The 26,647-nt window shown below is 36.5% G+C and overlaps 2 protein-coding genes across 2 annotated transcripts in view; one reads left to right on the forward strand and one right to left on the reverse strand.

Moving 5' to 3' along the window:
• Positions 1–26,647, forward strand: part of DSC1 (desmocollin 1) — a 333,497-nt gene that overhangs the window by 21,477 nt on the left and 285,373 nt on the right. The gene's annotated exons all lie outside the window — the stretch shown is intronic.
• The window catches only part of DSG3 (desmoglein 3), a 33,048-nt gene that overhangs the window by 5,273 nt on the left and 1,128 nt on the right, over positions 1–26,647 (reverse strand). The window contains exons 2-13 of the mRNA XM_082699051.1: positions 15,704–15,739; positions 14,856–14,984; positions 13,316–13,471; positions 12,700–12,844; positions 11,656–11,822; positions 10,656–10,784; positions 10,209–10,394; positions 7,436–7,707; positions 6,483–6,622; positions 5,618–5,842; positions 3,757–4,017; positions 2,364–2,419 (exon numbers count right to left, since the gene is read on the reverse strand). Of these exons, the coding sequence (XP_082555177.1) occupies positions 2,364–2,419; positions 3,757–4,017; positions 5,618–5,842; positions 6,483–6,622; positions 7,436–7,707; positions 10,209–10,394; positions 10,656–10,784; positions 11,656–11,822; positions 12,700–12,844; positions 13,316–13,471; positions 14,856–14,984; positions 15,704–15,739 (1,902 nt within the window). The remainder of the gene's footprint in view (positions 1–2,363; positions 2,420–3,756; positions 4,018–5,617; positions 5,843–6,482; positions 6,623–7,435; positions 7,708–10,208; positions 10,395–10,655; positions 10,785–11,655; positions 11,823–12,699; positions 12,845–13,315; positions 13,472–14,855; positions 14,985–15,703; positions 15,740–26,647) is intronic.

Below are 26,647 nucleotides of genomic sequence, written 5' to 3' on the forward strand. Positions count from 1 at the left end.
AAAAAAAAGTCACTGTTTGTTGAATGATAAAGATGGTCTTTCAGTTCCTCAATCCTTTTCTGTTATATATATATAACATTTTGAACATTGCTCAAAATGTTCAAATAAATTATATATATAATTTATATGTTATAAATTATAATTATATATAATTAAATGTTCAAATAAATTATATATAACTTATATATATAATTTATAAATTATAAATGTTTGAATAAATTAATTAAATGTTCAAATAAATTATATATATAATTTATAAATATTTATTATATATATAATTTATAAATTATATATATAAATATATATATGTTCAAATAAATTATATATATAATTTATATATATATAATTTATAAATTATAAATTTATTATATATATAATTTATAAATTATATATATAAATTATATATATAATTTATTTGAACATTTTGAGCAATGTGTATTATGTCAGGGGAATACATACCTGGATGGTCAGGATTTTAGGTGGGCAGGATAATCCTGTAATCTGGACTCTAGTCATCTCTTAGTAAACAGCAATTAACCAGCAAACTCCCTCCGCAACTAGAGTGATGAGCTAATACCATTGCACTCTTAATTATGACTCGAGAATCCCTAGCTTGGAGGGGCTTTCCTGTCTGAGTAATTTTCATTCTTCTGTGCATATCTGCAAGATCTGTCACATCTCAGCAATAAAGATTAACATCATTTTTATGCTAATGCATCAAGAGGAAAATACTAAACTCTCCCTTGAAAGGAAGTTCTGGAAAGCTAGGTAGTTTAGTGACCCCCACCCCCACCTCTGGCTCATCAGGGTCTATTGAATCCTCATGTGTTGAATTCTGTCCACCCAGAGGGAGTTTAGTTAGGGGTTGAAGGGTTTGAATTTTGGCTCCACCTCTCACCTGCTGGGTAAGTTATATTATCCTTTCTTGCCTCTCGTAATTCATCCAGAGAATGGGAGAATAAATATTATATACATCACCAGCTGTTATGAGGATTAAATGAGTTAGTATAAGTAAAGGACAGTAGTGAGTGGGATGAGGATTTGCTAGTATTGTCTGGAAGGGCTATATCAGTTATACAAATTAGGTTGGTCCTATATTATAAATAAAATAGGTTGCATATAATTGATGTATTTTTAAAAATTTATGTAATGTTCATATAAATGATACTTCTACATGTTTTTTAAAATTTATTACCATTCTCAATTCTATGACTTTGTTAAGTGTATGGGAAGAATTGAATGTTACTCATTGACAAATTAGTTTTTAAGGTGATGGATGTACACCTGTATGGTGAGTATTTTTAGATGGGCATAAATCATCTTTTAGAGATGTTGCTATCATTGTTATCTACAATATATATTTGGTTTTTATATATGTATCCAGAGAAACTTTTTCAAAGTCTTGAGTGTATTTGTGCAGACTAAAAAATATATGTTTTGTCATGCCAAAAATCAAAGCCTGGCATTTTTTCAAATGGTGGGAGCACAGGAAGCAAATATGATTGTGGGATTAACACGGTGTACTTTCTCAGATTACTATCCTGAGCCACAGTCCCAAATGTACAATGGCTTGCCTCAGGTTATCTCAACATCCTAAAAGTCAGTATTTCAAAATGAAACTCATCACTACTACCATGTATCTGTGCTGCCTCTAGTATTTGCAATTTCATTTAATGGTTTAAGTGACAACTGAATTCAATGGTTCATCTGGATTTCTTAACCACTCTTCGTATTTGTTAGTCTCCAAATCTTTGCCATGTGTAATGCCTTACACACTTCTCCTTTCCTTTTTAGTCTCATGTTTGAATCTGGCTTCTATCATCTCTTTGAAACTAGTAGAAGTATCTCCTAACTGTTATTTCCTTTCTAATTTATGGTATACAGCTCGGCCAATGTTATCTTTCTAAAACATAAATATGAACATGCTAGGCTTTTTTCTCATAGCAACTCTTTTTTTCTCATAGCTTAAAGCACAAACATTGTAACATATGTACGTAAGCCCTTTCAAATTGGTATCAGTGCATCTCCAGTTTCATCTCCTTGACTGTCCACAGTCTCCCCATGCATTAGCCTCCCAAGGTGTGATTCCTAAAACATGCAAAGCGTTTCTGGCTTTGGCCCATGCTGTTACCCTTTGGGAACAAATTTCTCTCTTTTTTTCTATATCCTCCTCACTTTCCAGCACTCAGATTGATGATTCACCTACTCCACAAAGCCTGCATAATACCCTTTTGTATTCATTTCTATTATAGTTGCATCATAGTATTGTTTTTTCCATAGAGTTAGACATGCATAAACCTGTGAACTACACGAAAACCAGAATCAAGTTCCCTTTCCAGCTAGCTGTTTGTGTTAAGACTCACATCCATGTACTTGACAAATCTTTGGTTTTGAAATTGACTAATATAATATTGAAAAACTGAAAGATGCGTCAATTTCAGCTGTGAAATGAAACAATGCGTGTTAATTGCAGAAGAGTAAACATTTTGGGGGAAGGCAGAAGAAGAATATATGGCATGTGTGGGAGGTTACTAGGTGTATGAATAACAACTTCTTTCTTTTTCTTTTTTTTTCTTTTTTGTAAAAAGAGATCTGAACAGATATGGCGAATATTAAGATCTGTTAAATCTGAATGACGGTTGGTTATATGAGTGCTCGTCATGTAATTTTCTGCACTTTGTGGTTTAAAAATGCTGCGCAAATTTAAGAAAATTTAAGTGAAGGGGCTGGCATAGACTTGTTTATCGTGAAGAAAAGACTACAGTTCTATAATAAATTTGGGAAGTGAATATGAGTTTATCAAGGATTTTTCTTATTTATAAGAATTTGCCATGAATTTCCTTAAAATAGAGACCTATTACATTAAAAATTCTATTTGATCACAAGACTGATTTAATTGAAGCATTTTAGAAACCTATCCATTGAATAACTAAATTTTACTTTTATTGAAAAATAAAATGTTTTATTTTAAAAATAAAAAAAATAAAGGGGCACCTGGGTGGCTCAGTGGGTTAGAGCCTCTGCCTTTGGCTCAGGTCATGATCCCAGGGCCCGCATCGGGCTCTCTGCTCATCAGGGAGCCTGCTTCCTCCTCTCTCTCTCTCTCTGCCTGCCTCTCCCTACTTGTTTTCTCTCTCTGTCAAATAAATAAACAAAATCTTTTAAAAAAATATATAAAAACCACATTCCTTAAATGTGTTTAATAAGCTTAATCTTATTAAGTGAGAGCCTTTAAGAGGGTGTATTTGTAGTGGTAAGCTATTTTCAAGAAGCGCTGGATTAAGCAATAACTTTCAGAGCCTATGATGTATTAATAATGTTCATTATAAAGTTCAAAGCCTATATCCTTTATATTTTTCTCTAGATTTACTTGGCAAGGGTTCTTTTTCTATTTTATGTCTACAGAGAAGACATCTTAGAAGATGCTGCATTGTGGGTAAAAGCATTTTTCTGAGGATGAACATTACTGGCGGTGTATAGAAAGTGTTCATGCTTAAATTTTTTTCTTGTTGATTCTCTTGGGCTGTTTTCTACCTGTCTAACATATATATGACTTGCCTTGTTGCATTATGAGTATAGATTATTGGCAAGCGACATATTAACTTTCAACATTTCCAGTTCTTCCTGAAAATGTTACCCCCATCTTTGCCTGTAACACCATTAAGGAATGGTTGTACATTGCAAAGATGGTATTTACCATGCAGCCCGAAGGCCTGATTCCCTATCAAAAACAGAAGTCAGCTTTGGCATACTCACATAGCAACAGCAAAAGACCAAGGAGTAGCAGGCCGATGGCAGCAGGCCCCAGCCTCCCTGATGTTCTGTTTTCAGCTTTGTATCCAGGGTCTTTATCCTTCTCCGAACTTCTGCAGGTGTCCCTGTTGTCACACTGGCAGACTTCCAGAGTCAAGCTCTCTGGTGTCTCGCACTGTCTGTCCTGACTGTCGGTAACTGTGAGGGAGATACTGTGCGATCCAGGAGATAGCGGTTGCTGGGCATTTAGGAGTGCGGAAGTAGCTGAGGACAAACAATCACACAAATTATCAGCAGGACAGGCATCATTTGCCCTTAAAACTACTTATTTGTATTAACAGACCCAGAGTTGCCTTAAACATTGTTGTCCCAAATAGGGAGGCTGATAAGGTGAGGCTGGAGGAGTTCTGGGAATGAGAATTTGGGGTTCAGTTGGGTAAACAGGGCTGCACTTCCATCATGTCCTTCTTTCTGCCCCACATGGGACTGTTAGAGCTTCCCATGAAGACTCAGTTCTACCCCAGTTTTCCTCCTGAAAGGTGATGGAAGGCAGGTAACATTTCAATATCCAGCCCCCTCCCCTGGGACTTAGCCAATCTCCTGTATGTCTGCACCAACCTCCTGAATGCTTCTGTGGCCCTCTGGACATATGCTTTCCCTCTACGTCCATGTTTTTGTGCCTGACTTATTAAGACTGAGCTTCTACTTTGGCTTCCACTACCTCCGCTGATCCTGATAGTTTTCATCCATGTGCGCAAAGGCCAGTGGTATAGGATGTTTTGAGGTGATAGCCTGTGGCCCACCTGACTCGTGAATATGGATTATTCTCCTTTCTCCATTCCTATGTTGTCCCTTTCTAAGTGGGCTCCCTTAGCAGCTCTTGTAAGCTGCAGAGCTGTGTCAACTAAACCACTCTTAACATCTTAACCCCTTTGATGTTATGTCTGATCCACTCAGTCTAACCACTGTTGCCTTGTCCTGCTTCACTCAAGCAGCCATGTCCAATGCTAGGTCCTGTCTCTCTCTGATGTTTTTTTTTTGCAGGTTTTTCATTGGTCATGTGCTGGTAAGCCCATTTGGAGCCAAAAGCTACATGGATATTTTGAAACTAGGGACTTCCACCTAGATCAGTAAGGCCTTAGGAAGGAAGACCACAGAGAACAAGAATGCTTTGGTGACTCTAGCAATGGTTGATACCTATGACTAGGGAACAAGAGAGCACATTCATGGAGGGAATCAAGATTGGTTCAGCAAAGATCTAGAGACAAGTGAGAAGATTCTTATTAAGTCCAAAGGCTATTTCTAGGAGACACCTAGAAAACATAAAAAAATGTAAAATTAGCACAATAAAAGTGAGAAGAAAGGGAAGGACGGATGATGAACTCTTAACCACTGGCTAATAGGAATTTCAGTCTGCCATGCTGTCAAGATTCCTAACTAGTGACAGACTAAGTAGCACTTCCTATGAGCCTTGAACAGGCGACCCCTCCTGTGCTTCATGTCTGTTCACAGTCTGCCCGGTTAGGAAAAGTTTGTATAGTTAGAAATTTAAACAGCTCTGCAATAAAATTGATGGCTGACTCTATTCTTTTTATGGGGTGCTGTGGAGGCAGAAATAAGACATTAAAAATACAAAACAATTAGATTGCACATAAAAAATATTAAATAGAATGAACATATTGTATTGTTCCTCTTCTCTTTTGAAGAAAGAAGAAATTCATGACGCTAGACCACATCTTCATTGCAAAGAACTTTTTCAGTTACTCTTGGAAAAGACTTGCTCCCAAATGAACTCTTTTATCCCTCTGAAAATATAAAGAAGCAGCAACTTTTTCATTTACAAAACAAGTTTACTATTACTCACCATTGAGTGTTGTGATACTCCAGACAACTGGTAATTTTAGTGGTTGCTCCTCCAGAGAAAACGTGTAGGGACCAGAATACTTATTGTCTAGTGCTCTAGCTGAGACAACCACAGAAGGTTGTGAACTACAAATTGTTTTCTTTTCCAGGACGATTGTTGGACAATTTTCATTAAAACCAGGTACCTCAACATATATGGTGCCTGTAGATGTTTTACCTGTGTTTTCTGTAAGAATAGCATTTTAGAGGTAAGGACATATACAGAATACGTTGTACCCCCAAAAACCTTTTACATGTCACTTGCATGCAGCCAATTTAGTATGTCTTTTTGTGAGAAATTATATTCGTTATTCTTACAAAAGATGTCATTTTGTTTCTACATCTTGTAAAGAGCAAGCTTAAATTTATTAACTTGGCTGGTGTCTCTAGTAGCATAGGCTATTAATTTAATATGCTTGGAACCAAGACCTGTAAGGTGACAAATTCAATGATTACAGATGAAATCAACATAAAAACAAGTTTTCTTAAATGTATCCTACTGCATGAACCCAGCACTGTGTGTAAGATTTTTGCTCCTAAGGCTTGAGCCAAAGTATTTGGAATAAACAATGATTTATTTTTACTATCCAAGATACAAAAGCTTATTGAAGAAAATTTTTTCAGTGTTGACAATTAAAAACAATAAAGCAATAAAGTAAACATTTCTCTATTGTAGGATTATGAATAATTGCTGTTGTTTCCCTTAGTACTTTTTGTTCTTTATTCAGGTGATATGATTTTTGGTGTTTATTCTTTTGTTTTATTTTCTTATGTTTGCTTATTGCCTGAGCATTGCCAGGAGCCCCATTTTGAAATATTTCTCTTACCGTCTATGGCCAGAACCTCAGCTGTGATTGTCCTGTTAACTATGAAAGTAGAATCCCGATCAATGTTTTTGACAAATTTGATCTGAGCAGTTTTTGAATCAATAAATAGTAAACCACCATCATTACGTCCCATGATATACCTGTTTATGACAGAAAAAAATTTTTTTTTCAAATATGGAATGTTTACCTACTTAATGAAAATAGCTGATTTTATGTTTAATGTACTTATACTTAATTTAAGACATGGAAATATACAGTGGCAGAAAATCAGCATATTAGCACGGACAAGCAGTATTTCATAATCCCTAAGTATTAGCCTGAGTTTTCAATTTTCTACTCTTTGCAATAAAATAATTTCTTTCTTGCTCTTACAGTATCTACTCTGCCTGGTGTTCTCATATTTGGGGCATATTTGTTTCGTATGTGATGTTTTATTTGATTGCACCATAGTCTTCTGGTGAACTACTCTTTTTATTTTTATTTATTTATTTATTTATGACAGACAGAGATCACAACTAGGCAGAGAGGCAGGCACAGAGAGACAGAGAAGCAGGCTCCCAGCTGAGCAGAGAGCCCGATGCAGTGCTCCATCCCAGGACCCTGGGTTCATGACCTGAGCCGAAGGCAGAGGCTTTAACCCACTGAGCCACCCAGGCACCCAGAACTACTCTTTTTAAACTCAACTGAAAATTTCTGTAAGATCTTTTCCTGATTCCTCTCCATAGGCTAAGGCATTCTTCTCTTAGTTTCCACTTTAACTTATGCTTATGTTTTCTTTGCTCATAGCCCAGGATGTTCCAATGATTTGGTTATAAGTCTCTTCTTGAGTTAGCCATTTCCTTGAGTTGGCTGCTTTGTGTCTCTTTGTATTCTTGGCATATAAAAGTTTATATTATTTTGTAGTAGCTTATAAATTAAAACCACATCAAGGAATAATGTAAAAACAGTCTTACTTGACATATGAGGCAGGTTTGTTAGTATCCTCATCAATGGCTTGATACATTCCCAGAACATAATTGACCAGTTTTTTACTACTTATGCCTTTCTGCACAGTAAATGTCTTGGAAGCAGGACGGAATGTAATTCCTTCTTTCACGTTGGCTATTTGGATTGTGACTGGGGTTGACTGCACCCGATACTGAGAAATTATTGATTGGTGAAATTCAGCTTTGTTTTTGACAGCAACACCAAGTTTTACATTTTGTATTTGTTCATAATCTAGAGCCTAGAGTAAAAAATTAATAAATAAATAAAATTAGAAGGAAAGAAGTATCACAGAGATACAATCCAGCAAACCCAGAATAGGACAAGAGAACTCTTATGTCCCATGCTATGAATGACCTTTTTATTTCTATATCCCAAAACAGCCTCAGAAGCCATTATAATGTGGAGATGGAGAAACCATTGAAATTCTTAACTTATAAGACCTCAGCTTGGTAACTGATACTTACAAAATGGCAGACCTCTTTTTTTAGACTACTAAAACATCATTATAGTTTCTTTAGGCTGTGTGGTACAATGGAAAGAATCCCAAATTTGCTACGATAGCATGGCTTGAATACTAGTTTTGCTGCCTCATAGTGGTGTGACTCATGGCACAATACTTAATTTCTGTGATTCTCAAATTTTCATTTTGAAAAAAAAAAACTGCAAAATTTCACCTCATCAGATCGTTGTGAGGACTGCACAAATTTAGCCCCATAATACATTCCTATAAATGGCAGTTATAGCCATTTCCAGAATAGCTATTATATTCATGTGTAATAGTGTCTTTCCTGACTGGAAATTCCTTGGTGGCAAAGGCAAACTATCATAATAAATTTAGTTGGCAAATATGCCTCTGCAAAGCAGTGGGGGGGAGTGGCCCCCCAACTCTTTGTAGAACCATTTTTAGATGGTCTTGTATGATAACTATTTGTTTGACCCTTTAATTGGGGTGGTCCAAGTCAAATCCTGAGGAATCCTGGGAGGGCTTTTTCCTTTCACTAATATATTTTTCTGAGTGTGATGAGATAAAATGTTCATTTGTGTTACATTTGTATATTACTGAAAATAATTAAGGTAAGGGATCTGGATTTGAGTTTTTAAGTTTGCAATGACTAGTTTCCAGTGATATGGAAGAGAAAGAGTAAGTGAAAGAGAAAATATAAATAGGTAATTATAATACAATGGGTAAGTGACAGAAGAAATTATAGAGTCTATGTGCAAAAATGGGTCAACACTTCTGCTGGGGACAGTTGGGAAATCTTCTGAGACGTTTCAAGGGAGTTGAGTGTTGAAGGTTGAAGGTTGAGGAGGAGATTTTCAGGCAGAGGTGAAACATTTGCAAATGCCCAGAGTTAACAGAAGGTGACAGGGTGAGAGGCCTTGTCCACAGTTCTGAGGAGGCTGAAGGTCATCTTCAAGGCCAGCAGCTGGTCATCAGTCCTGGCTGCAATTAGAGTTCTCTGTGGAGTCATTAAGTCCTGTCTTCTGGGCTTCCTCACAGACCAACTGAACCAATTGTTCCTATATTCCCACTGGTGATGCAAATGAGCAATGAATGGAGGACCACTTTCACAGCCAATGGAGAACAAGGAAAGGTTTTAAAGAACAGAGTAATTCACATGGCAGTAGACAGTAGACTAGTGGCAGTAAGAGGATGAAGGGAAGTAGAAACAGGAGGTAAGGAGATCTTTCAGGAGTGATTACAGTCATGTAGGAGCAAGAAGGCAAGGCCCTGTAGATCACAGGCCATAGAAAGGAAGACCAGAGCCAGACTTTAAGGACAATTTCTAGGGCAGAATTGGACGACTGGCTGTTTGTTGTGAGGAAATGTTATGATGGAATAATAAGGCCTAATTTCTCTGATTCTCATCTAGTTTAGAAGACTAGATGATACAAGACAGGAGAGAAGGAAAACCTCATTTTCAGGGGTTGCTGGGAGTTTATAACACACCCTTGCAAGTGATGGTTATAGCCTTCCCTCTGAAAAGCAGAGTAATAAGAACTGTTCACATGGCTTCCTGCATTCGGGGATTCCAGCAGTTTCCTTGTTAAGGATCTCTTATGGGTCTGTCACTCTACTGGACTCAAGGAAATAAAGAAAGTCCTATAGAGTTCAGTATGTGCCAAGGAATGTCTTCAAATAGTGGTTATTTTTTCTAGTCTATATTGTGTCCAGGCAGAAATAGCCTTATGTTATTGAAGATTGGATTCTGTATTTGTGTGTGTGTGGGGGGGGTGACTGTTACAGTCAAGCATGTTAAATGGAAGGTTTACTCAATTGCTCTTTTTTTGTATTGCAGATTTAATTATATATGCCCAATTTCCAAAAACTTGTATTTTCCCCCTCTTATGACTGTAACTAATCCACTTAAAGCAAGGTGACAAATTCACAAGCCACACTATCATGTATTCTTGTCCTTTCCCATCTTCAGTTGTAGAGAGAAAATGAGATTAAGTCAAGAAATGGGTTTTACAACTTGTGCGTTAAGCAAGTGCACCTATAAATATACATATATTAGTGTATTTGTGTTTACTATGATAGCTTGGAAGGAAATACATCATTCTTCCTGGAAGGAAATAAATTTTTTTTAAAAAGCTACCCTTAGGTAATGGGGCTATGCAGGCCTTTAAAAAATTCTATCTACTTTTTATTATTAATAAGTGAATTAAGTTTATCTGCAGAAATGATAGTTGGGCTAATATGGAATATTTTTACTGTGGAAGGGAAATAGGCCTTACCTTAACTACCTTCAGGATGCCTTCGTTTGTTCTTGGATCAGTTTGTATTTCAAACCAATTCCCTTCATTTCCAGAGGTGAAGAAATACACTGCAAGCCAATTATCTGTGAATTCTTCATCCCAGTCTATAACTTGAAATCGAAGCAACTCAGAACTTAAAGTATTTTCCTTAATAACTGCTGAATACTAAACAGGAGAGAAGCAGAGTTTTAGAGTTATTGTCAGGTTTTATCTAAAGAGATTCTGAATAGAATTAATCATTAATTCTCACATTATGTGTTGCCTCTTGCTGGTTACTAAATTCTTATATTTTACAAAAGTTTATTTTAAAGAAAAGTGCAGAGAACTTGAATAGAAGCCAGCAGGGAAATGAATACTGAATTAGAATGACAAAATGAAAAATAAAAAAAATATATATCATTATTCTTCAAGGAAGACAAGGTGTACCTGAGATTCTCGGAACATTGGGAAATTATCATTAACATCTTTCACTTTGATACTACATTCACATTGAGTTGATAGCCCTTCTCCATCTTTGTCGGCACCACTCACAACCAGCCGATAGCTGCTAACTTGCTAAATTTGGAGAAAAACAAAGAAAAGTAATTATCTCCAGTGCCAAGAATACAAAGAAAACTACCTGCTTCCTATGGGTAAAGAGGTGAAAATATTCAATCTCCTGGTTTATTCTCTAGAAGGATCACATGAGTTGTTTCATTGTCCAGCATGGAGGAGGCATGCGGGCCCCCTGGAAGCCAGGTTTCTCTTTTGTAAGCTTCTTAGGACAAGAAAGTTACACTTGGAGCAAAAATGGGCAGTGAGACTGGTAGGATGCTTATTTGAGGGAAGTTCACTAATAGAGCTTTCCCATTGGTCTATTTGAGAATCATTTGCATAAGTAATATAAAGTCTGACAGGATATTGTATGTGATCAAGATGGCCGTGGTGGTGGTGATGGTAGTTATAGTGGTAGGATAATGGGGAAGAGAGAGCAAGGATTCTTTAGTGTTTTGGAAGCAGGGGTAAAATTAAAACTAGGCAGTAGGAAAAAAAAAAAAAAAGTAACATCAGAGAAGGATTTCTTCCAGAAAGAAATTTCTTGTATCATCTAAGAAATTTATTTTTCTTCCACCTAATAAGGAATTAGTCACAGTTCAGTCTTTGTCCAAGTTTGCTTCCATGCCTTCTTTTACTCTCCACTTGACCTCCCACTGATAAGCTGATACTTGTTTGTTTAGGGTACAACTGATTGTATAGTTCTTAGGTACACATCTCACCCCACTAGAATCATATTGAAATGCAAACAGTTTCCCTAGATTGTCCCAGTTGAGTACAGAGAATGTCTTTTCCTTTCGCCTTTCATTCTCAGGTAAAGTGGGGTCACCTCTCTCCGCTTTCCTACAATCAAATCTTTTATTATCGAATGTTCCCAAATGACTTGCTTTACCTCTCGATCAAGAGAATTGGTTAAAGTACGGACTTCCCCAGTGTGTCTGCTTAGGAGGAACATGGGTATGCCTGCAGGTTCCTGAGAGACAATTTTGAAGGCTATTTTAGAGTTCAGGTGGTTTGGTTCATCTGCATCCGTGGCATTTAGTATCATCACCAGTGAGTCTAGAAATACAGAAGAATCTCATGAAAGAATATGTAAGAATTGACAATCTTTTCACATTATATATTCAACACAATTTCAAATTGACCTTTGTTTTTTAAAATCTTAAATCTATCTGTATGCTCAAAAATGAATTAAATGTCAGTTGCAGTGTCTCTTACTGTCTTTCTTAATCAGGTGGAACTGTGCTGCCTTCTATAAAAATCTTCCTGTTGGGGCACCTGGGTGGCTCAGTGGGTTAAAGATTCTGCCTTCAGCTCAGGTCATGATCTCAGGGTCCTGGGATAGAGCCCCACATGGGGCTCTCTGCTCAGCGGGGAACCTGCTTCCCTTCCTCTCTCTCTGCCTGCCTCTCTGCCTACTTGTGATCTCTGTCTATCAAATAAATAAATAAATAAAGTCTTAAAAAAACAACAACAACTTCCTGTTGTCCTTAAGCCTTGGCTGTGTTGGAGTTGAGACTATTTTCTGTCTTAATTTCTTCCCTTGATGGATGGCATTGTCTTTCTCCCTTTTCCCCAGATTATCCAAGTAACTTAGTGTGTCTCCTTTATAATCTAAAAAGTCTAGCTGATGCATCCAGGCTACCTAAAGCCACCCCTGTGGCTTTATGACTACCAGGTACTCATGTGACTTATGTATAGAGAGTAAAATACTATTAAGTTCATAACAGGACCATGACCTAGAGATACAATGGCAGTGGATAATTAGCTCAAATAAAAGTATGAGAAAGTAAGACCCAGGTTACTTGGATAAATTTTTCTGCAAGACTACTGATAAAACTAGGAGAATAAATTAGCTTATAAAACGATGACTATAGTGATGCCTATATTTTAAAATAAAGAAAATTAGAAGTGGTAGATACTGTAAGGGACTTACTTGAAGCACTATTTTCTTCAATTTCTCCCACAAATATACTTTGTGAAAATACTGGAGGATTGTCATTGACATCTAAAATTTTAACCGTTAGTATAAGTGGTTTCTCTACGTCTTGTCCTAGGGCATTTAGAGCATGACACGTGATCTAGAAAAAGGATGGAAATGTTACTTAATACTCTACAAACTCAGTTTGCATACTACTAAAACTTGTAGAAATAAAGCCCCTACTAGCATATACAGATTTTTTTTTTTTTTGCACAGAAGAGAAATGTTCCCCCCAAAACTAGACAAAGGAAGTAAAGGTACCCACAGTGGGCAGGCCAGTTAGGCAAGCTGCCCCTTCTTCCAGGCTGGTACTGTCATGTGATACAGAGTGTGAAACTCTTTGCAGGATGCATGTTGGACTTCAATGCTTACTCATGCACCCTCCTAGTAAATTCCTTCAGGGGCACATCCAGAAGTGAAGGCTCTTTGTAAGAGGGATGAACGTGGTTATTTGGTGGTGGAATTTTTCATGCATTGATCTCTCTTCTAAATTAACCAGTAGAAGAGTAGCACATTCTAAAGCCAACAGGCACAAACATAAGGGTGCCGAATATTGAGGACACAAACTTACCAGGAAGCTTGGAGTTTCCTCTCGATCAACTATGGCTGTTATGTTAATTTCTCCAGTGTTTTTGTCAACAACAAAGATTCCAAAAGGGGGTTGATCAATTCCCATTCCAGAAATTCGGTAGGTAATTTTCTGGGTTGCTTGGAAATCTGAAGTAATCTGAAGCCCCAAACACCCAAAATGTGAATGTGATCATCAGTCAGGACTTTTCCTTCCTATTTCTCCACCTTCACAGTCTTAAGTCTTTTTTTTTTTATTTTATTCACTCTTTCTGACCCTGTGATGGTTACTTTTTGCCTTGATGAATACTGGGAATGTGAAGTATTTCAAACTGTTGCATCTATTGACCAGCATGGACCAACACACATTAATCATTTTGGCTCTAGAATGTTTGCTCAGATTGTGGCCACCATGGCGATGTTAAAATGTTGAGAGAAAGTCATGGATACTTAATATTGAAAAGACTACTTCTGAATCCTCCTTTCCTTGGCAGAGAACATTTTTTGAGAAAAAGACATTTATTTAAGGGCGCCTGTGTGGCTCAGTCATTAAGAGTCTGCCTTCGGCTCAGGCCATGATCCCAGGATTCTGGGATCAGCAGAAAACCTGCTTCTCCATCTCCCAGTCCTCCTGCTTGTGTTCCCTCTCTCGCTCTCTCTGTCAATTAAATAAATAAAAATCCTTAAAAAAAAGACATTTATTTTAGTTTAAATAGAGGGAGCTGGAGAGAAAAAGGGGAAACACTTACTTATACAGTAAGTGTTAAACATGTTTATTAAAATAAATTATTTATTATTATTTTATTTTTATTATTATAATTTTCAAGCTTTTTAATATGGAAAATTTCAAATATATATAAAGTTAGATTAGTATAATGAACCTGATATATCTCATCACCCAGTCTTAATTATTATGAATACAAGGACCCCCAACCATTTATCTTATTGTCTTATCCATATATTTATTTTTGTTAGCATATAATGTATTATTTGCCCCAGGGGTACAGGTATGTGAATCATCAGTCTTACACAATTCACAGCACTCACCATAGCACATATCCTCCCCAGTGTCCATCACCCAACCACTCCATCCCTCCCTCTCGCCCCCCCCCAGGCCCCCAGCAGCCCTCGGTTTGTTTCCTGAGATTAAGAGTCTCTTAGGGTTTGTCTCCCTCCCCAGTCCCATCTTGTTTCATTTTTCCCTCCCTTCCCCCCATGACCCCCTGCCCTGCCTCTCAAATTCCTCATCATATATTTTTTCTATTTGTTTGCTAGAATCCAGATCTAAGCAAGGCATATTCATTGAACTTGGTCCCCCTGTCTCTTAATTATTTTTTATTACTCTAGAAGCCATAGTGCCTTCATCTCATTTTATATTATTATTATTATTATTAGTTTTTTTTTTAATGTGGTTGAAGATACCAGGTTATTTGTTCTATGGACTCCCCAGTCTGCATTTTGATAAATGGATTGCCATATCATTTTAATGTATATCTATTACATTTATTCTGAAACTGCATATCGCCCCTGCTGATGTGACTTACTTTGGCAATTGGATTTCTTTTCGAGTTGTCTTCTCTTTCTCGGCAGGGTTTTGCAAATTTCACCCATTCACGTTTGTATCTCCTTTTGCCTTGTACAGCAGTATCATCTTCTCCGTGTTGGTCCTTTGTCTTATATGAAAAGGCATCCCATTTTATTATGCACATTGTTAAAAAGTTTTGATTTGAGTATTGCTTATCAACACCTAGGTTGAGGAGCCCTCGCTGTTTCATAGTATCTAGGGCTGTCGAAAGTCTACTTTGCTTGACCTCACACTTTGTCAAGCAAAGAGAGAACATTTAATATCTAAAACAATTACAGAACCATATGATTTTTAATACTGGCATTGAATCATATTTTGTATTTCCTTTATATATTCCATAATATCTCACTGCTCTGGGTACCTAGGATGTGTTTAATAAAAACCTGTTGATTTGTTTAAGATAAGAAAGAACACATAAGATAAAGTACAATAATGACATTTATACATTCTTGGTATTTAAAATTGGGCTGGTTTTAATTTTATTTTCACAGTTATTTAATAGTTTTAAACATTAAAGAAATATTTACTTTTCCCAGTACAATTTTAATTTTTTTTTTTTTAAAGATTTTATTTATTTATTTGACAGAGAGAGAAATCACAAGTAGGCAGAGAGTCAGGCAGAGAGAGAGAGAGAAGCAGGCTCCCGCTGAGCAAAGAGCCCGATGCGGGGCTCGATCCCAGGACACCGAGATCATGACCTGAGCCGAAGGCAGCGGCTTAATCCACTGAGCCACCCAGGCGCCCCACAATTTTAATTTTTTGAACTAAACTATTATTTTAGTTACAAAAAACTTTTTCATACTTTACCTCTATTCGCAGTTCTCCATGAACCAATATGAGCACCTGTAGACATTTAAATAAAATCAAGTTAAATGTGTATTCTTCTAATAAATAATTACAAAGATAATCCTGTTCATACTGTAGTTTGTTTCTATTTCAAAAGAAGTGGATTTGTTGAAGCAGTATTCAAAGGGTAAAATCCTCTCAGGAAAAAGAAAATATTCTTAGTATAAATAAGTTCTTACAGTTTTTTAATCTGACTTTTGAGTTTTAATGGTATACAGAACAATCTACTGAATTATGCAAAACTGTGCCAAACAGTTGCAACACCAGACATATTTTACCTGTCTGTTCTATAAAGACTTTCTAAGAACTCTGGAAGATACTGCTTTGGGAAACAGTGGTGAGCATCATTGTGATAAGCTATCAGTTGCGCTTTTTTGTTGTATGACAGTGGAGAGGATGGAATAGAACTAGTCAGGTTTAGAGAGTGGAACATAAAAGTTGGGGATATGCTGTTCCAATCATAAGTACGGTGTATGTGGGATATGTACCTGCTAATCCCTGCCCTGTTATTTCAGCTTAAATGTTGAGCTTAATTTTCACACTGATCTGAAAAAATTAAATGAGGATAAAATGAAGTCAGGCAGTCTAGGGTCTTTACTTTCTTAAGAATATGGGATCTTCTTTTGTGTCACATTCCATCTTGTTTTTTTTTTTTCCTAGAATGCATTTTTTTTTTAACTTGAATATAGTTAACACACAATGTTATGTTAGTTTCAGGTGTACAATTTAGTGATTTGAAAAGTTCATACATTATGCTATGCTCACCACAAGTGTAGCTGCTATGTGTCTTGTTACATCAGTGTTACAATATTACTATTCCTTTTGCTGGGCTTTCTATTCCTGTGACTTAATTCATTCCATACCTAGAAGCCTTTATCTTCCACCCCTCTTCACTCATTTTGTTCAGCCCCCCACCATTCTTCCCCCTGGCAACCATCAGTTTGTTCTCTGTATCGATAGGTCTGATTCTATTTTTTGTTTTCCTTTCCTTTCCTTTCCTTTCCTTTCCTTTCCTTTCCTTTCCTTTCCTTTCCTTTCCTTTCCTTCCCTTCCCTTCCCTTCCCTTCCCTTCCCTTCCCTTCCCCTTCCTTTCCCTTTCTCTTTCCCTTCTTTTTATTTTGGATTTCAAAAGAATCTTATAAGTGGAATCATATTGGGTTCTCTCAGTCTGACTTATTTCACTTAGCAGAATACCCTCTGGGTCCATCCATATCGTCTCAGATTTCCTGATATCAGCCTTCTTATGGCTGCATAATTTTCCGTTACAGCATCCTTGTCCATTCATCTGTTGATGGACACTTAGGTTGTGTCCATATCTTGGCTATTATAAACAATGCTGAAATAAGTATAGGGATGGATATGTCTTTGTGATATGGTGATATGGTGTTTTGTTTTCTTTGGGTAATTATCCAGTGGTGGAATTATTGGATCATATTGGATCATACCCATATGGTAATTCTATTTTTAATTTTTTGAGGAATCTCCATACTGTTTTCCACAGAGGCTGTATCAATTTCAGTCTCCACCAACAGTGTACAAGGACTTCCCCCTGACCCCACATCTTTGCCAACACTTTTTATTTCTTGTCACTTTGATTTTAGCCATTCTAACTGATAATGATCAGTTCAAGTTTCAGCAATTGCCATGAAACTGTTGGAGTTAATGTTTATTATGGTTTTTGTGTTAGTTGCAATTTATAGATCTTTATATTTATTATCTCATGTAATACTTATAGTAGCCATCTGATGGAGATACTATTATTATAGTCTATTTTATGGATGAAGAAATGGAGCCAGGAGACAATGAGAACTTTGTCTCCTCCAACAGCTCTAATTGAGCTAGGACTTCAACTTCTGCACCCTGACTCCAAAGTGTATACATCATCATTAAACTAGATTTTAGCCAAAGTTGGCATATGTCAGTAGGTAAAACTAGTGGTAGAGAGAAAGTTATATGATACTCAATTTAGATTTCTTCCTGGCAACAGTGAAAGTTACTGCTGAAACATGTAGATTTATTAAATTGTTTACTTTGTAAGGCAATAATAAAGAGGCAGGTGGAACTCTGAATTAAAGAAGTAACTACAACAGACATAGGATGCCAGGACCCTTGCATTCTAAAACTTTCACTGAAATCCTTATTTCAAAGGGTCTGCAAATTGTTGTGAAAAGGGACCATTGCATATCGTTATAACCTGTCTCAAAGTGATTTTACAGCTTTGCTTCTCTTTATTAAATGTTGTCCTCGAGTCTTCTCGAGCACTGTCATTATCTCACTAATTTCTCAATTCGTAAGGACGACTCAGCTACATGTGAGGGGAGGGTTGGGCCAGGCACCCTTCCCTTTACAGGAAAACTGGAAAGAGTCATCCAGAAAATATGAATCATGTTTGCACTAGTCTGACAGAGAAGGGTTCTTCGAATAGACAGTAAGGGATAATTTCTGTTTTCCTGGGAAGCAAAGAAAGGACAAACTCTAAACTGTGGAGAATGAACATTGCAGATGGTTGTTTCTTATTTGTTCAGTCTTTTCACTGAATCAGAGCCCTTACAAGTTATTCAGTCAGACCTACACTCTTTCTCATCCTCTTTTTTAAAGTCAGACCACCAAGATTGTTCTCTAATTTTAGGGAATATAATGCAATGTGGTGGTTAATTGTGCTTCTAAGAATATGGGAAGGTTAATAAGAAACACTTCTGAGATATTACAATATTTTTAAAATATTTAGAAATATAATCATAGCCTTATGTTATTTAGAATGATGTTTCTTAAAAAAATTTATTATTTAAGATAATTAATATGTATATTAGTTACTTAGTTGTTTAGTTATTTTAACATACTTCTTTTGAGTATTTAATAAATATTTCAATAGTTTCCTGACCATATAAATCAACTAAGTTGGCTTTTTTGATAGCCTTTTGATTACAAGTACAAATGAGGAGAAAACACTCCTTATCTTGAGAATTCCTATACTTTTTTCTTCCTTCCTCTGGTCTCCTGGTTATTTTGATAATTTTAGTTATATGATTTTTAAAGCATTGATATGACCTGAGTAGTCTTGTGTAGATAAGAATCAGAAATATTTTATTAAAAGCAAATCAGACTAGTAAACTAATAAAATAACACATGGAATAAAGTAATTTAATGTCTGTATACCCTATTTGCTAATTAAATATATATATTTATATCCTTATGGTTTCTATTGAATATAATACATATATAATACATATATTTTGAGGACATGGGTGACCAGTTTTTGAAAAGTCATTTATAATAACAACTACTATTTCCTGAGTTTCGCCAAGATTTTGTGTAGAGTTACCTCAAACTTTTGTGTGGGGATAGATGGACTGTTAAACTATGCATTTATCCAGTGAGGTAGTCCTGGCTGGCTTAGGGTAGCTCTCCCTCATCTCTAGAATGGGATAGGAGTAGATCACATCCACTCTCCTCTGGGAAATTTGTAAAATGAATTAGATGATTCAAAGAAATCATTATATGTTTTAAATGTGATTTTTTAAATTAATTTTTTGGGGAAACATAATATAAGCTGGTGATATTATTTTTATAATTGGTTAGATACAGTGATTATTAATGAGTTCAATCATAGAGGTCATTCAATACATGTTTGAAGAATACATTTCATATGTATAATGCAGAAAATATGAGCAGTCTGTCTTTTATATCTCACAGCATATATGTATGTGTATGTACTCTATATATATACATACATATTTATAGACCTTTTAAACTTAAAATCTAAAACCCCCAGAACATTCTAATAAGCTTTGTAGTTATCAGGACAAACCCATAATTGAAAAAAAAAAGACATATGTTTAATTACTTAGAGATTAAAATTTAATTTTAGACAATTTAATTTTCAATAGCTGATTTAAACTCAGTTTAAAAAGTTAAGCCTCATATCATGGTAGAGATGCTAAGAAAAACAAATACTAGATATTCTCAACAAACTGGATATTCTCAAATACTTATTTTGAATGCTGTGTAGGAAACAGTCAAGTGTAGTAATATGAAACTGGACACCAAATCTTGAATCTTGAATTTAAATCCCAGTCTTAACATTTACTGGTTGTATAACTTGGGAACATTACTTAGTCTTTCAATTTCCTCATCTGTAAAATAGAGATAATAATTCTACTTACTTTATATATTTGTTTTGAGGATTAAATGAATTAGTAAGTCTAAAGCACATAGATGAGTCCACAGTAAGTGCTTACCAAGTATCAATCATTTCTTTCATCAGACTTTAATGTATATGTTGCCAAAGCGAGCACTGTCAACAAATTTTTTTTTAAAGGTGTAAGAGATGGGGCACCTGGGTGGCTTAGTGGGTTAAAACCTCTGCTTTCAGCTCCGGTCATGGCTTCAGGGTCCTGGATCAAACCCCGCACCAGGCTCTCTGCTCAGCAGTGAGCCTCCTTCCTCCTTTCTGCCTGCCTCTCTGATTACTTGTGATCTCTATCAAATAAATAAATAAAATCTTAAAAAAAAAAAGATGTAAGAGAACCACTTTACTATGAAGTGACCTTTTATTATTATTATTCACGTCAAGATAGAAAAGAGTGTTTTCTTTTTAAATAAATGAGTGGGCAAAGGGAAAAGAGAAAGAGGGAGAGAGAGAGAGAAAGAAAACAAAGAACAGACTCCTCACTATAGAGAACAAACTGATGGTTACCAGAGGGGAGTGGGTGGGGTGGAGGGTGAAATAGGTGATGGGGATTAAAGTGTACACTTACCATGACATGATGAGTGCTGAGTAATGTGTAGAATTATTGAATCATATATTATACAACTGAAACTAATAGGACACTGTATGTTAACTACACTGGAATTTCTCTTTTTGAGCATCGGGAAGAATCAAGAACCAGTGTTCCACTATACAACTGTGTGGGTTCCCCCTTGCACAATTTCAGGGGGGTACTGTTCACATTGTAGTTTATGTGAATGTGTCTCCTGGAGTTGTGCAGTGTTTAGCCTAGCCAACAGTGCAGTGGCCATGTAAGAAAAATGTGCATATTAGATGGATTCAATTATTCATAGTATAATTATGGATAGTAACCAGTTGTCCATATAATTTTCTTGTAATGAACTTCCCAAAACAAGCCCTTACCTTAGGCTATCAGATTGACTCTTAACCAGAAAGGAAGAGCCAAAGGCTAAGTGTTTTATGAGAAACCACACGGGACACTAAGTGTTCTGGCTCCAAATGAAAACCAGTTTCAGGTATTAAGCAAGTGAGAGTGATAATTGGTAGATGTAATTACATCTTTCCTGACATTTGCTCAAGTCAGGCAGGACTGGCCAGAATTGCTTGGCAAGTTTATTCTGAATTTAGAATCTTAACTTTTGGAGAGGTTCAGGAGCAAATTTATTTCCATGTATTTATTAGCACTGGAAACTAGATTGTTTCATTGATCAAGAGAAGGAAAGATACCTCAAAGATTTTCCTTCTGTTAAAAATTTGGGCCATTGCCTTTTCCACAGAACTAGAGCAAAGAATCCTGGAATTTGTAGGGAACCACAAAAAGACTCCAAATAGCCAAAGCAATCTTGAGAAAGAAGAACGAAGCTGGAGGTATCTTACTCCCTGATTTCAAACTGTCCTACCATACTACAGTAAACAGTATGGTAGGAGCATGAAAACAGACACATAGATCAAATAGAATAGAGCCCAGAAACAAACCCACACATTTATGGTCAATTAATCCGTAATGAAGAGGCAAGAATATACAGTGTGGAAAAGACAGTCTCTTTCATAAATGGTGTGGGGCAAATTGGACAGCTATATGCAAAAGAATGAAACTGGACCACCAATTTACATCATATACAAAAATAAATTCAAATGGATTAAAGACTTGAATGTGAGAACTGAAAACACAGAACTCCTAAAAGAAAACAAAGGGAGTGAGCTCTTTGACATTGGTCTTTGTAATATTTCTTTGGAGCAGTCTCCTCAGGCCAGGGCAACAAAAACTAAGATAAGTGGGACTACATCAAACTAAAAAGCTTTTGCACAGCAAAGGAAACCACCAATGAAACAAAAAGTTAGCCTACTGGATGCAGGAAGACATTTGCAAGTCAGGTATCTGATAAGGGGTTAATATAAAAAATATATAAAGAACTCAGGCAACTTAGTATAAGAAAAAACCCAATTAAAAAACACACAGAAGATTTGAATAGCCATTTTCTAAAAAGACATCCGGATAGCCAAGAGGCATGAAAAGATGCTAAAATCACTAATCATCTGGGAAATGCATGAGATACCATCTCATACCTCACACACAACAGACTGGCTATAAACAAAAAGACAAAAAATGACAAGAGTTGACAAAGGTGTGGGGGAAAAGGAAACTCTCATGCTGGTGGGCATATAAATTGGTACAACTACTATGGAAAACAGTGTGGACATTTCTCAAAAAATTAAAAATAGAACTATTACTATATGATCAGTAATTCCATTTCTGTATATTTATCCAAGGAAGAAGAAAACATAAACTCAAAGAAATAAATGCACCTCTATAATCATTGCAGCATTATTTACAATAACCAAGATATGGAATCAACCTAAGTGTCTCTCAATAGATGAAGAGATAAAGAAGATGTGATATATACATATATATGTGTATATATGTAGATATATGTATATAAAGGATATCATACTCCCTGATTTCAGCCATAAAAAAGAATGAAATCTTGCTATTTGTGACAACAGGGATGGACCAAAAAGTATTATGCTAAGTGAAATAAGTCAGACAAAGAAAGAAAAATAACATGTGATTTCACTTATATGTGGAATCTAAAAAGCAAAACAAATAAGCAGACAAAATAAAACTGAAAAGAAACATAGATACAGAAAACAACCTGTTGGTGGCCAGAGAGATGAGGGGTTGGAGGACAGGTGAAATAGGTGAAGGATATTAAGAGGTATAGACTTCCAGCTATAAAATAAATAAGTCATAGGAATATAATGTACAGCATAAAGAATATAGTCAATGATGTTGTAAACTTCATATGGTACTAAGACTCATCATGGAGATCATTTTGTGATGCATAAAAATATTGAATTACTATGAGGTACACCCAAAGCTAGTAGTATATTGTATGTCTATTACATTTCAGTAGAAAAAAATTGGACCATTTATTTACAATAATTTTTCTAAAATTTTACTTTTAGTGTGTTCTATAGAAGAAGGTGGTTGAAATAGTTCTGCTATGTTTAGAACACATTCTAATGCCAAACTTGATATTTAAACGACTCTCTTTTTTACAGCACCAACACTACTAATTTCTTTAAAACTTTGTGCTTTAAAAATCTTTGGATTTCCAGCATCACTATTAGCTTTGTATTGAGTAAAGTTTTACATAATATAGTGGCATGGAATTAAATAGCTTTTTGTCCAAATGCTAATAGATGTTTTAATTTTTTTTTTAAAGATTTTATTTATTTATCTGATAGAGATGACAAGTAGGCAGAGAGGCAGGCAGAGAGATAGGCAGAGAGACAGGAGGAAGCAGGCTCTCCACGGAGCAGAGAGCCCGATGCGGGGCTCGATCCCAGGACCCTGGGATCATGACCTGAGCCGAAGGCAGAGGCTTTAACCCACTGAGCCACCCAGGCGCCCCTAATAGATGTTTTAGATGACGAACTGTGTTGCAGGTTTTGTGGACTATAAAACACTGAACAGTGGTCTCCTTTGAAGATAGACATTATTTTTAAAAGGTTAAATTTCAGGGCGCCTGGGTAGCTCAGTGGGTTAGAGCCTCTGCCTTTGGCTCAGGTCATGATCCCAGGATCCTGGGATAGAGCCCCACATCGGGCTCTCTGCTCAATAGGGAGCCTGCTTCTCTCTCTCTCCCTCTGCCTGCCTCTCTGCCTACTTATGATCTGTCAAATAAATAAATAAAATCTTTAAAAAAAATAAATAAAAGGTTAGGGACGCCTGGGTGGCTCAGTTGGTTGAGCAGCTGCCTTCGGCTCAGGTCATGATCCCAGCATCCTGGGATCGAGTCCCACATCAGGCTCCTTGCTCAGCAGGGAGCCTGCTTCTCCCTCTGCCTCTGCTTGCCATTCTGTCTGCCTGCGCTCGCTCTCTCCCCCTCTCTCTCTCTGATAAATAATAAATAAAAAAATCTTTAAATAAATAAATAAGTAAATAAATAAAAGGTTAAATCTCTGAAGCTAAGTATTTTCAATCATAAATTTTTCCCCCAAGTGTTTATTTTCTATTTGAGAAATGGATCAAACATGCACAGGAAGCTGATAACTATTACGTTTTTCTTTGACTATAGGCAGGTGTTCCCCATGCCTTCACCTCTCAAATAATTAGAAGACTGGACAGCTGAAATTTTGAGTAATGCTCCAAGTTTGAAAATGTTATTTTCTCATACCCACTATTACACAAATGTAAGATATAGTTTGATGTGCTCTTTCACTCAAGAAAAATCGAGGTCCTTTCTGGACTTACTAAAACTGGTGTTGGTGGTTATTTAAAATAGTAAGGCAGTCTATTAAGAAGTTATCAAGAATCACTTGTGTTACTAATGTAAACATTGCAAATGATAGGAGTCTTACAAAGCACTTTGTATTTTCCAGAGCAGTTGTTTGCACATTTTGCTGCTTTTTTTTAGTAAGTGACATATTTATTTATTTGAGAGAGAGAGAGAGAGAGAGAGAGAATAGGAGCATGGGGAGGGGCCAGGAGAGAGGGAGAGAAGCAGACTCCCTGCTGAGTGGGGACCCAGATGCAGAGCTTGATCTCATGAACCCTGAGATCATGACCTGGGTGAAACCAACGGTGCCCCAACATCCATGTTGTTGCTTTATTCTTACTGTGTCAGAGGACTGTGATTATTGTCATATGACAATTGAGGGAACAAAGCCTAAAGTGAGTCAGTCATTACAGGCATAGACTGAAGCCCTTGACTTTGCTATCCTATCTCACTTCTCTAGGCAATCTTCTATGGTCATAGGGTGGTGGAATTAATTCAGCCTTCCAAATATGTCTTCCCACTTCCAGACCTCACCCTTCAACAACAAAAGATGGGCAGTCCCACTCCACAGTGCTTTGAAAAACTTGTTTTTTTTCCTCTTACCACACTATTTCAAAACGTGGGGTGGCTCCCCACTTCTAAATGGATTCCATTAAGCTTCACTGAGTGGACTTTCCATCTGACCCTCATTTACCTTTCCAATTCATGTCCAATGCATACTGTCATTCTAGCCAAACCAGTATGTCCATTGCCCCTAGGTAAATGCTGTAATTCCTTTGCTCCTGCTGGTCTGACAACTAAGGGTATAGGATATCCCCCTTTGGCCCATCTATACTATTCAAAAAACAGCTCAGATCTCACCTAGTCCATGGAACCTTGTTTGCTGACCTCACTCTTGACTGATACAGCATTCCACTAACAGCATTAATAAAAGACAAGCTCTGACTGATAGAAATTTAATAAGAACACAAATATGAGCTAAATATTTATATTTTAAATGTTCTAATATTTATTTATTTGTTGTTAAAGGTCTTATTTGTCAGAGAGAGAGTGAGCAGGGAGAGTGCCAGAGAGGGAGAATCAGGCTTTCCACTGAGCAGCAAGCCCGATGCAGGACTCAATCCCAGGACCCTGGGATCATGACCGAGAGCCAAAGGCGCATACTTAACCAACTGAGCCACCCAGATGTCCCTAAATATTCATATATTTAAAAAGCTTAAAAGGGTGAAACTAATTTTAGCAATATATCTTTTATCTAATATATCTAAAATACTGTAATTTTTAATTGTATTCAATATAAAAGTTGACATTTTACATTCTTTTTCTCATACAAAGTCTTCAAATATGTTGGGTGTTTTACATTTAACAGCACATCTCAGTTCAGACAACCACATTTTAAGTAGTTATTAGCTACATGTGTCCACTGGCTGCCATATTGGACAGAGCAGGTCTAGACTATTCAATTTAATAATTACATATGAAGTTATAGTGTTGTTTAAATAGGTTGTGTGTGTGTGTGTGTGTGTGTGTGTGTGTAAAATTTTTCTAAGGGGAAGAAAATGTTTTACTTTTCATAGTTTCCTTCATGACCAGCATTATAGAGGCACTCTGGGAGGCTACAGTTTAGAGGCCTCATTTAAATGTTCATCTATCTATTTTTCAAACAATGAGTGTCCACTGTAAGAGAGATATTATAGGAGCCATTAGGAATATAAAGATGAATGGAACACCCCTTAATATAACAATTTTACTGTTATTTTAGGACTAGAGGGATTTTTGAGAATGGTTTATGTCAACGCAGGGAAAAGAGCTCCCCTACACTTGTGGTCGTCCAATTCTGTGTTCTTGTGACACCTTCTGGCACCCCTGCCACTTTTCCTATAGCCTCCTGAGTTGGTCATTGGTTTGAACATGGAGATTATCAGGCTACCTGAGGTTTAGTCTAGAAATGACCATTTGGAAAGGTAGGAACATCATACAGCTGTCTCATTTCTCTTTACAACATTCTTGGGTCAGACTCCTTGGAGAACCAAAACAATTTGTTCCATTGTTATAACAAAAATAGACTCTAACATTGAGGTGCCTGGGTGGCTCAGTCAGTTAAGCATCTGCTTTCGGCTCAGGTCATGCTCCTGGGGCTGTGGGATTGAGCCCTGTATCGAGGTCCCTCAGAGAGCCTGCTTCTCCCTCTCCCTCTGCTTCCTCCTGCTTGCTCTCTCTCTCTCTCTCTGTGTCAAGTAAATAAATAAAATCTTAAAAAAAAAAAGTACTTAAAAAAAAATAGACTCTAAAAGAAGGGACAATAACAATTTTCTGCTTGGACATTGTCCTAAAAGGGAAAGCTGGGAAACTCCCGCTCATAAGGCAGCCTATTCTAATTTTGGACACCTTTAA

The sequence above is a fragment of the Mustela nivalis genome (genome assembly GCF_964662115.1).
Source record: "Mustela nivalis genome assembly, chromosome: 14".
NCBI classification, from domain to species: Eukaryota; Metazoa; Chordata; class Mammalia; order Carnivora; family Mustelidae; genus Mustela; species Mustela nivalis.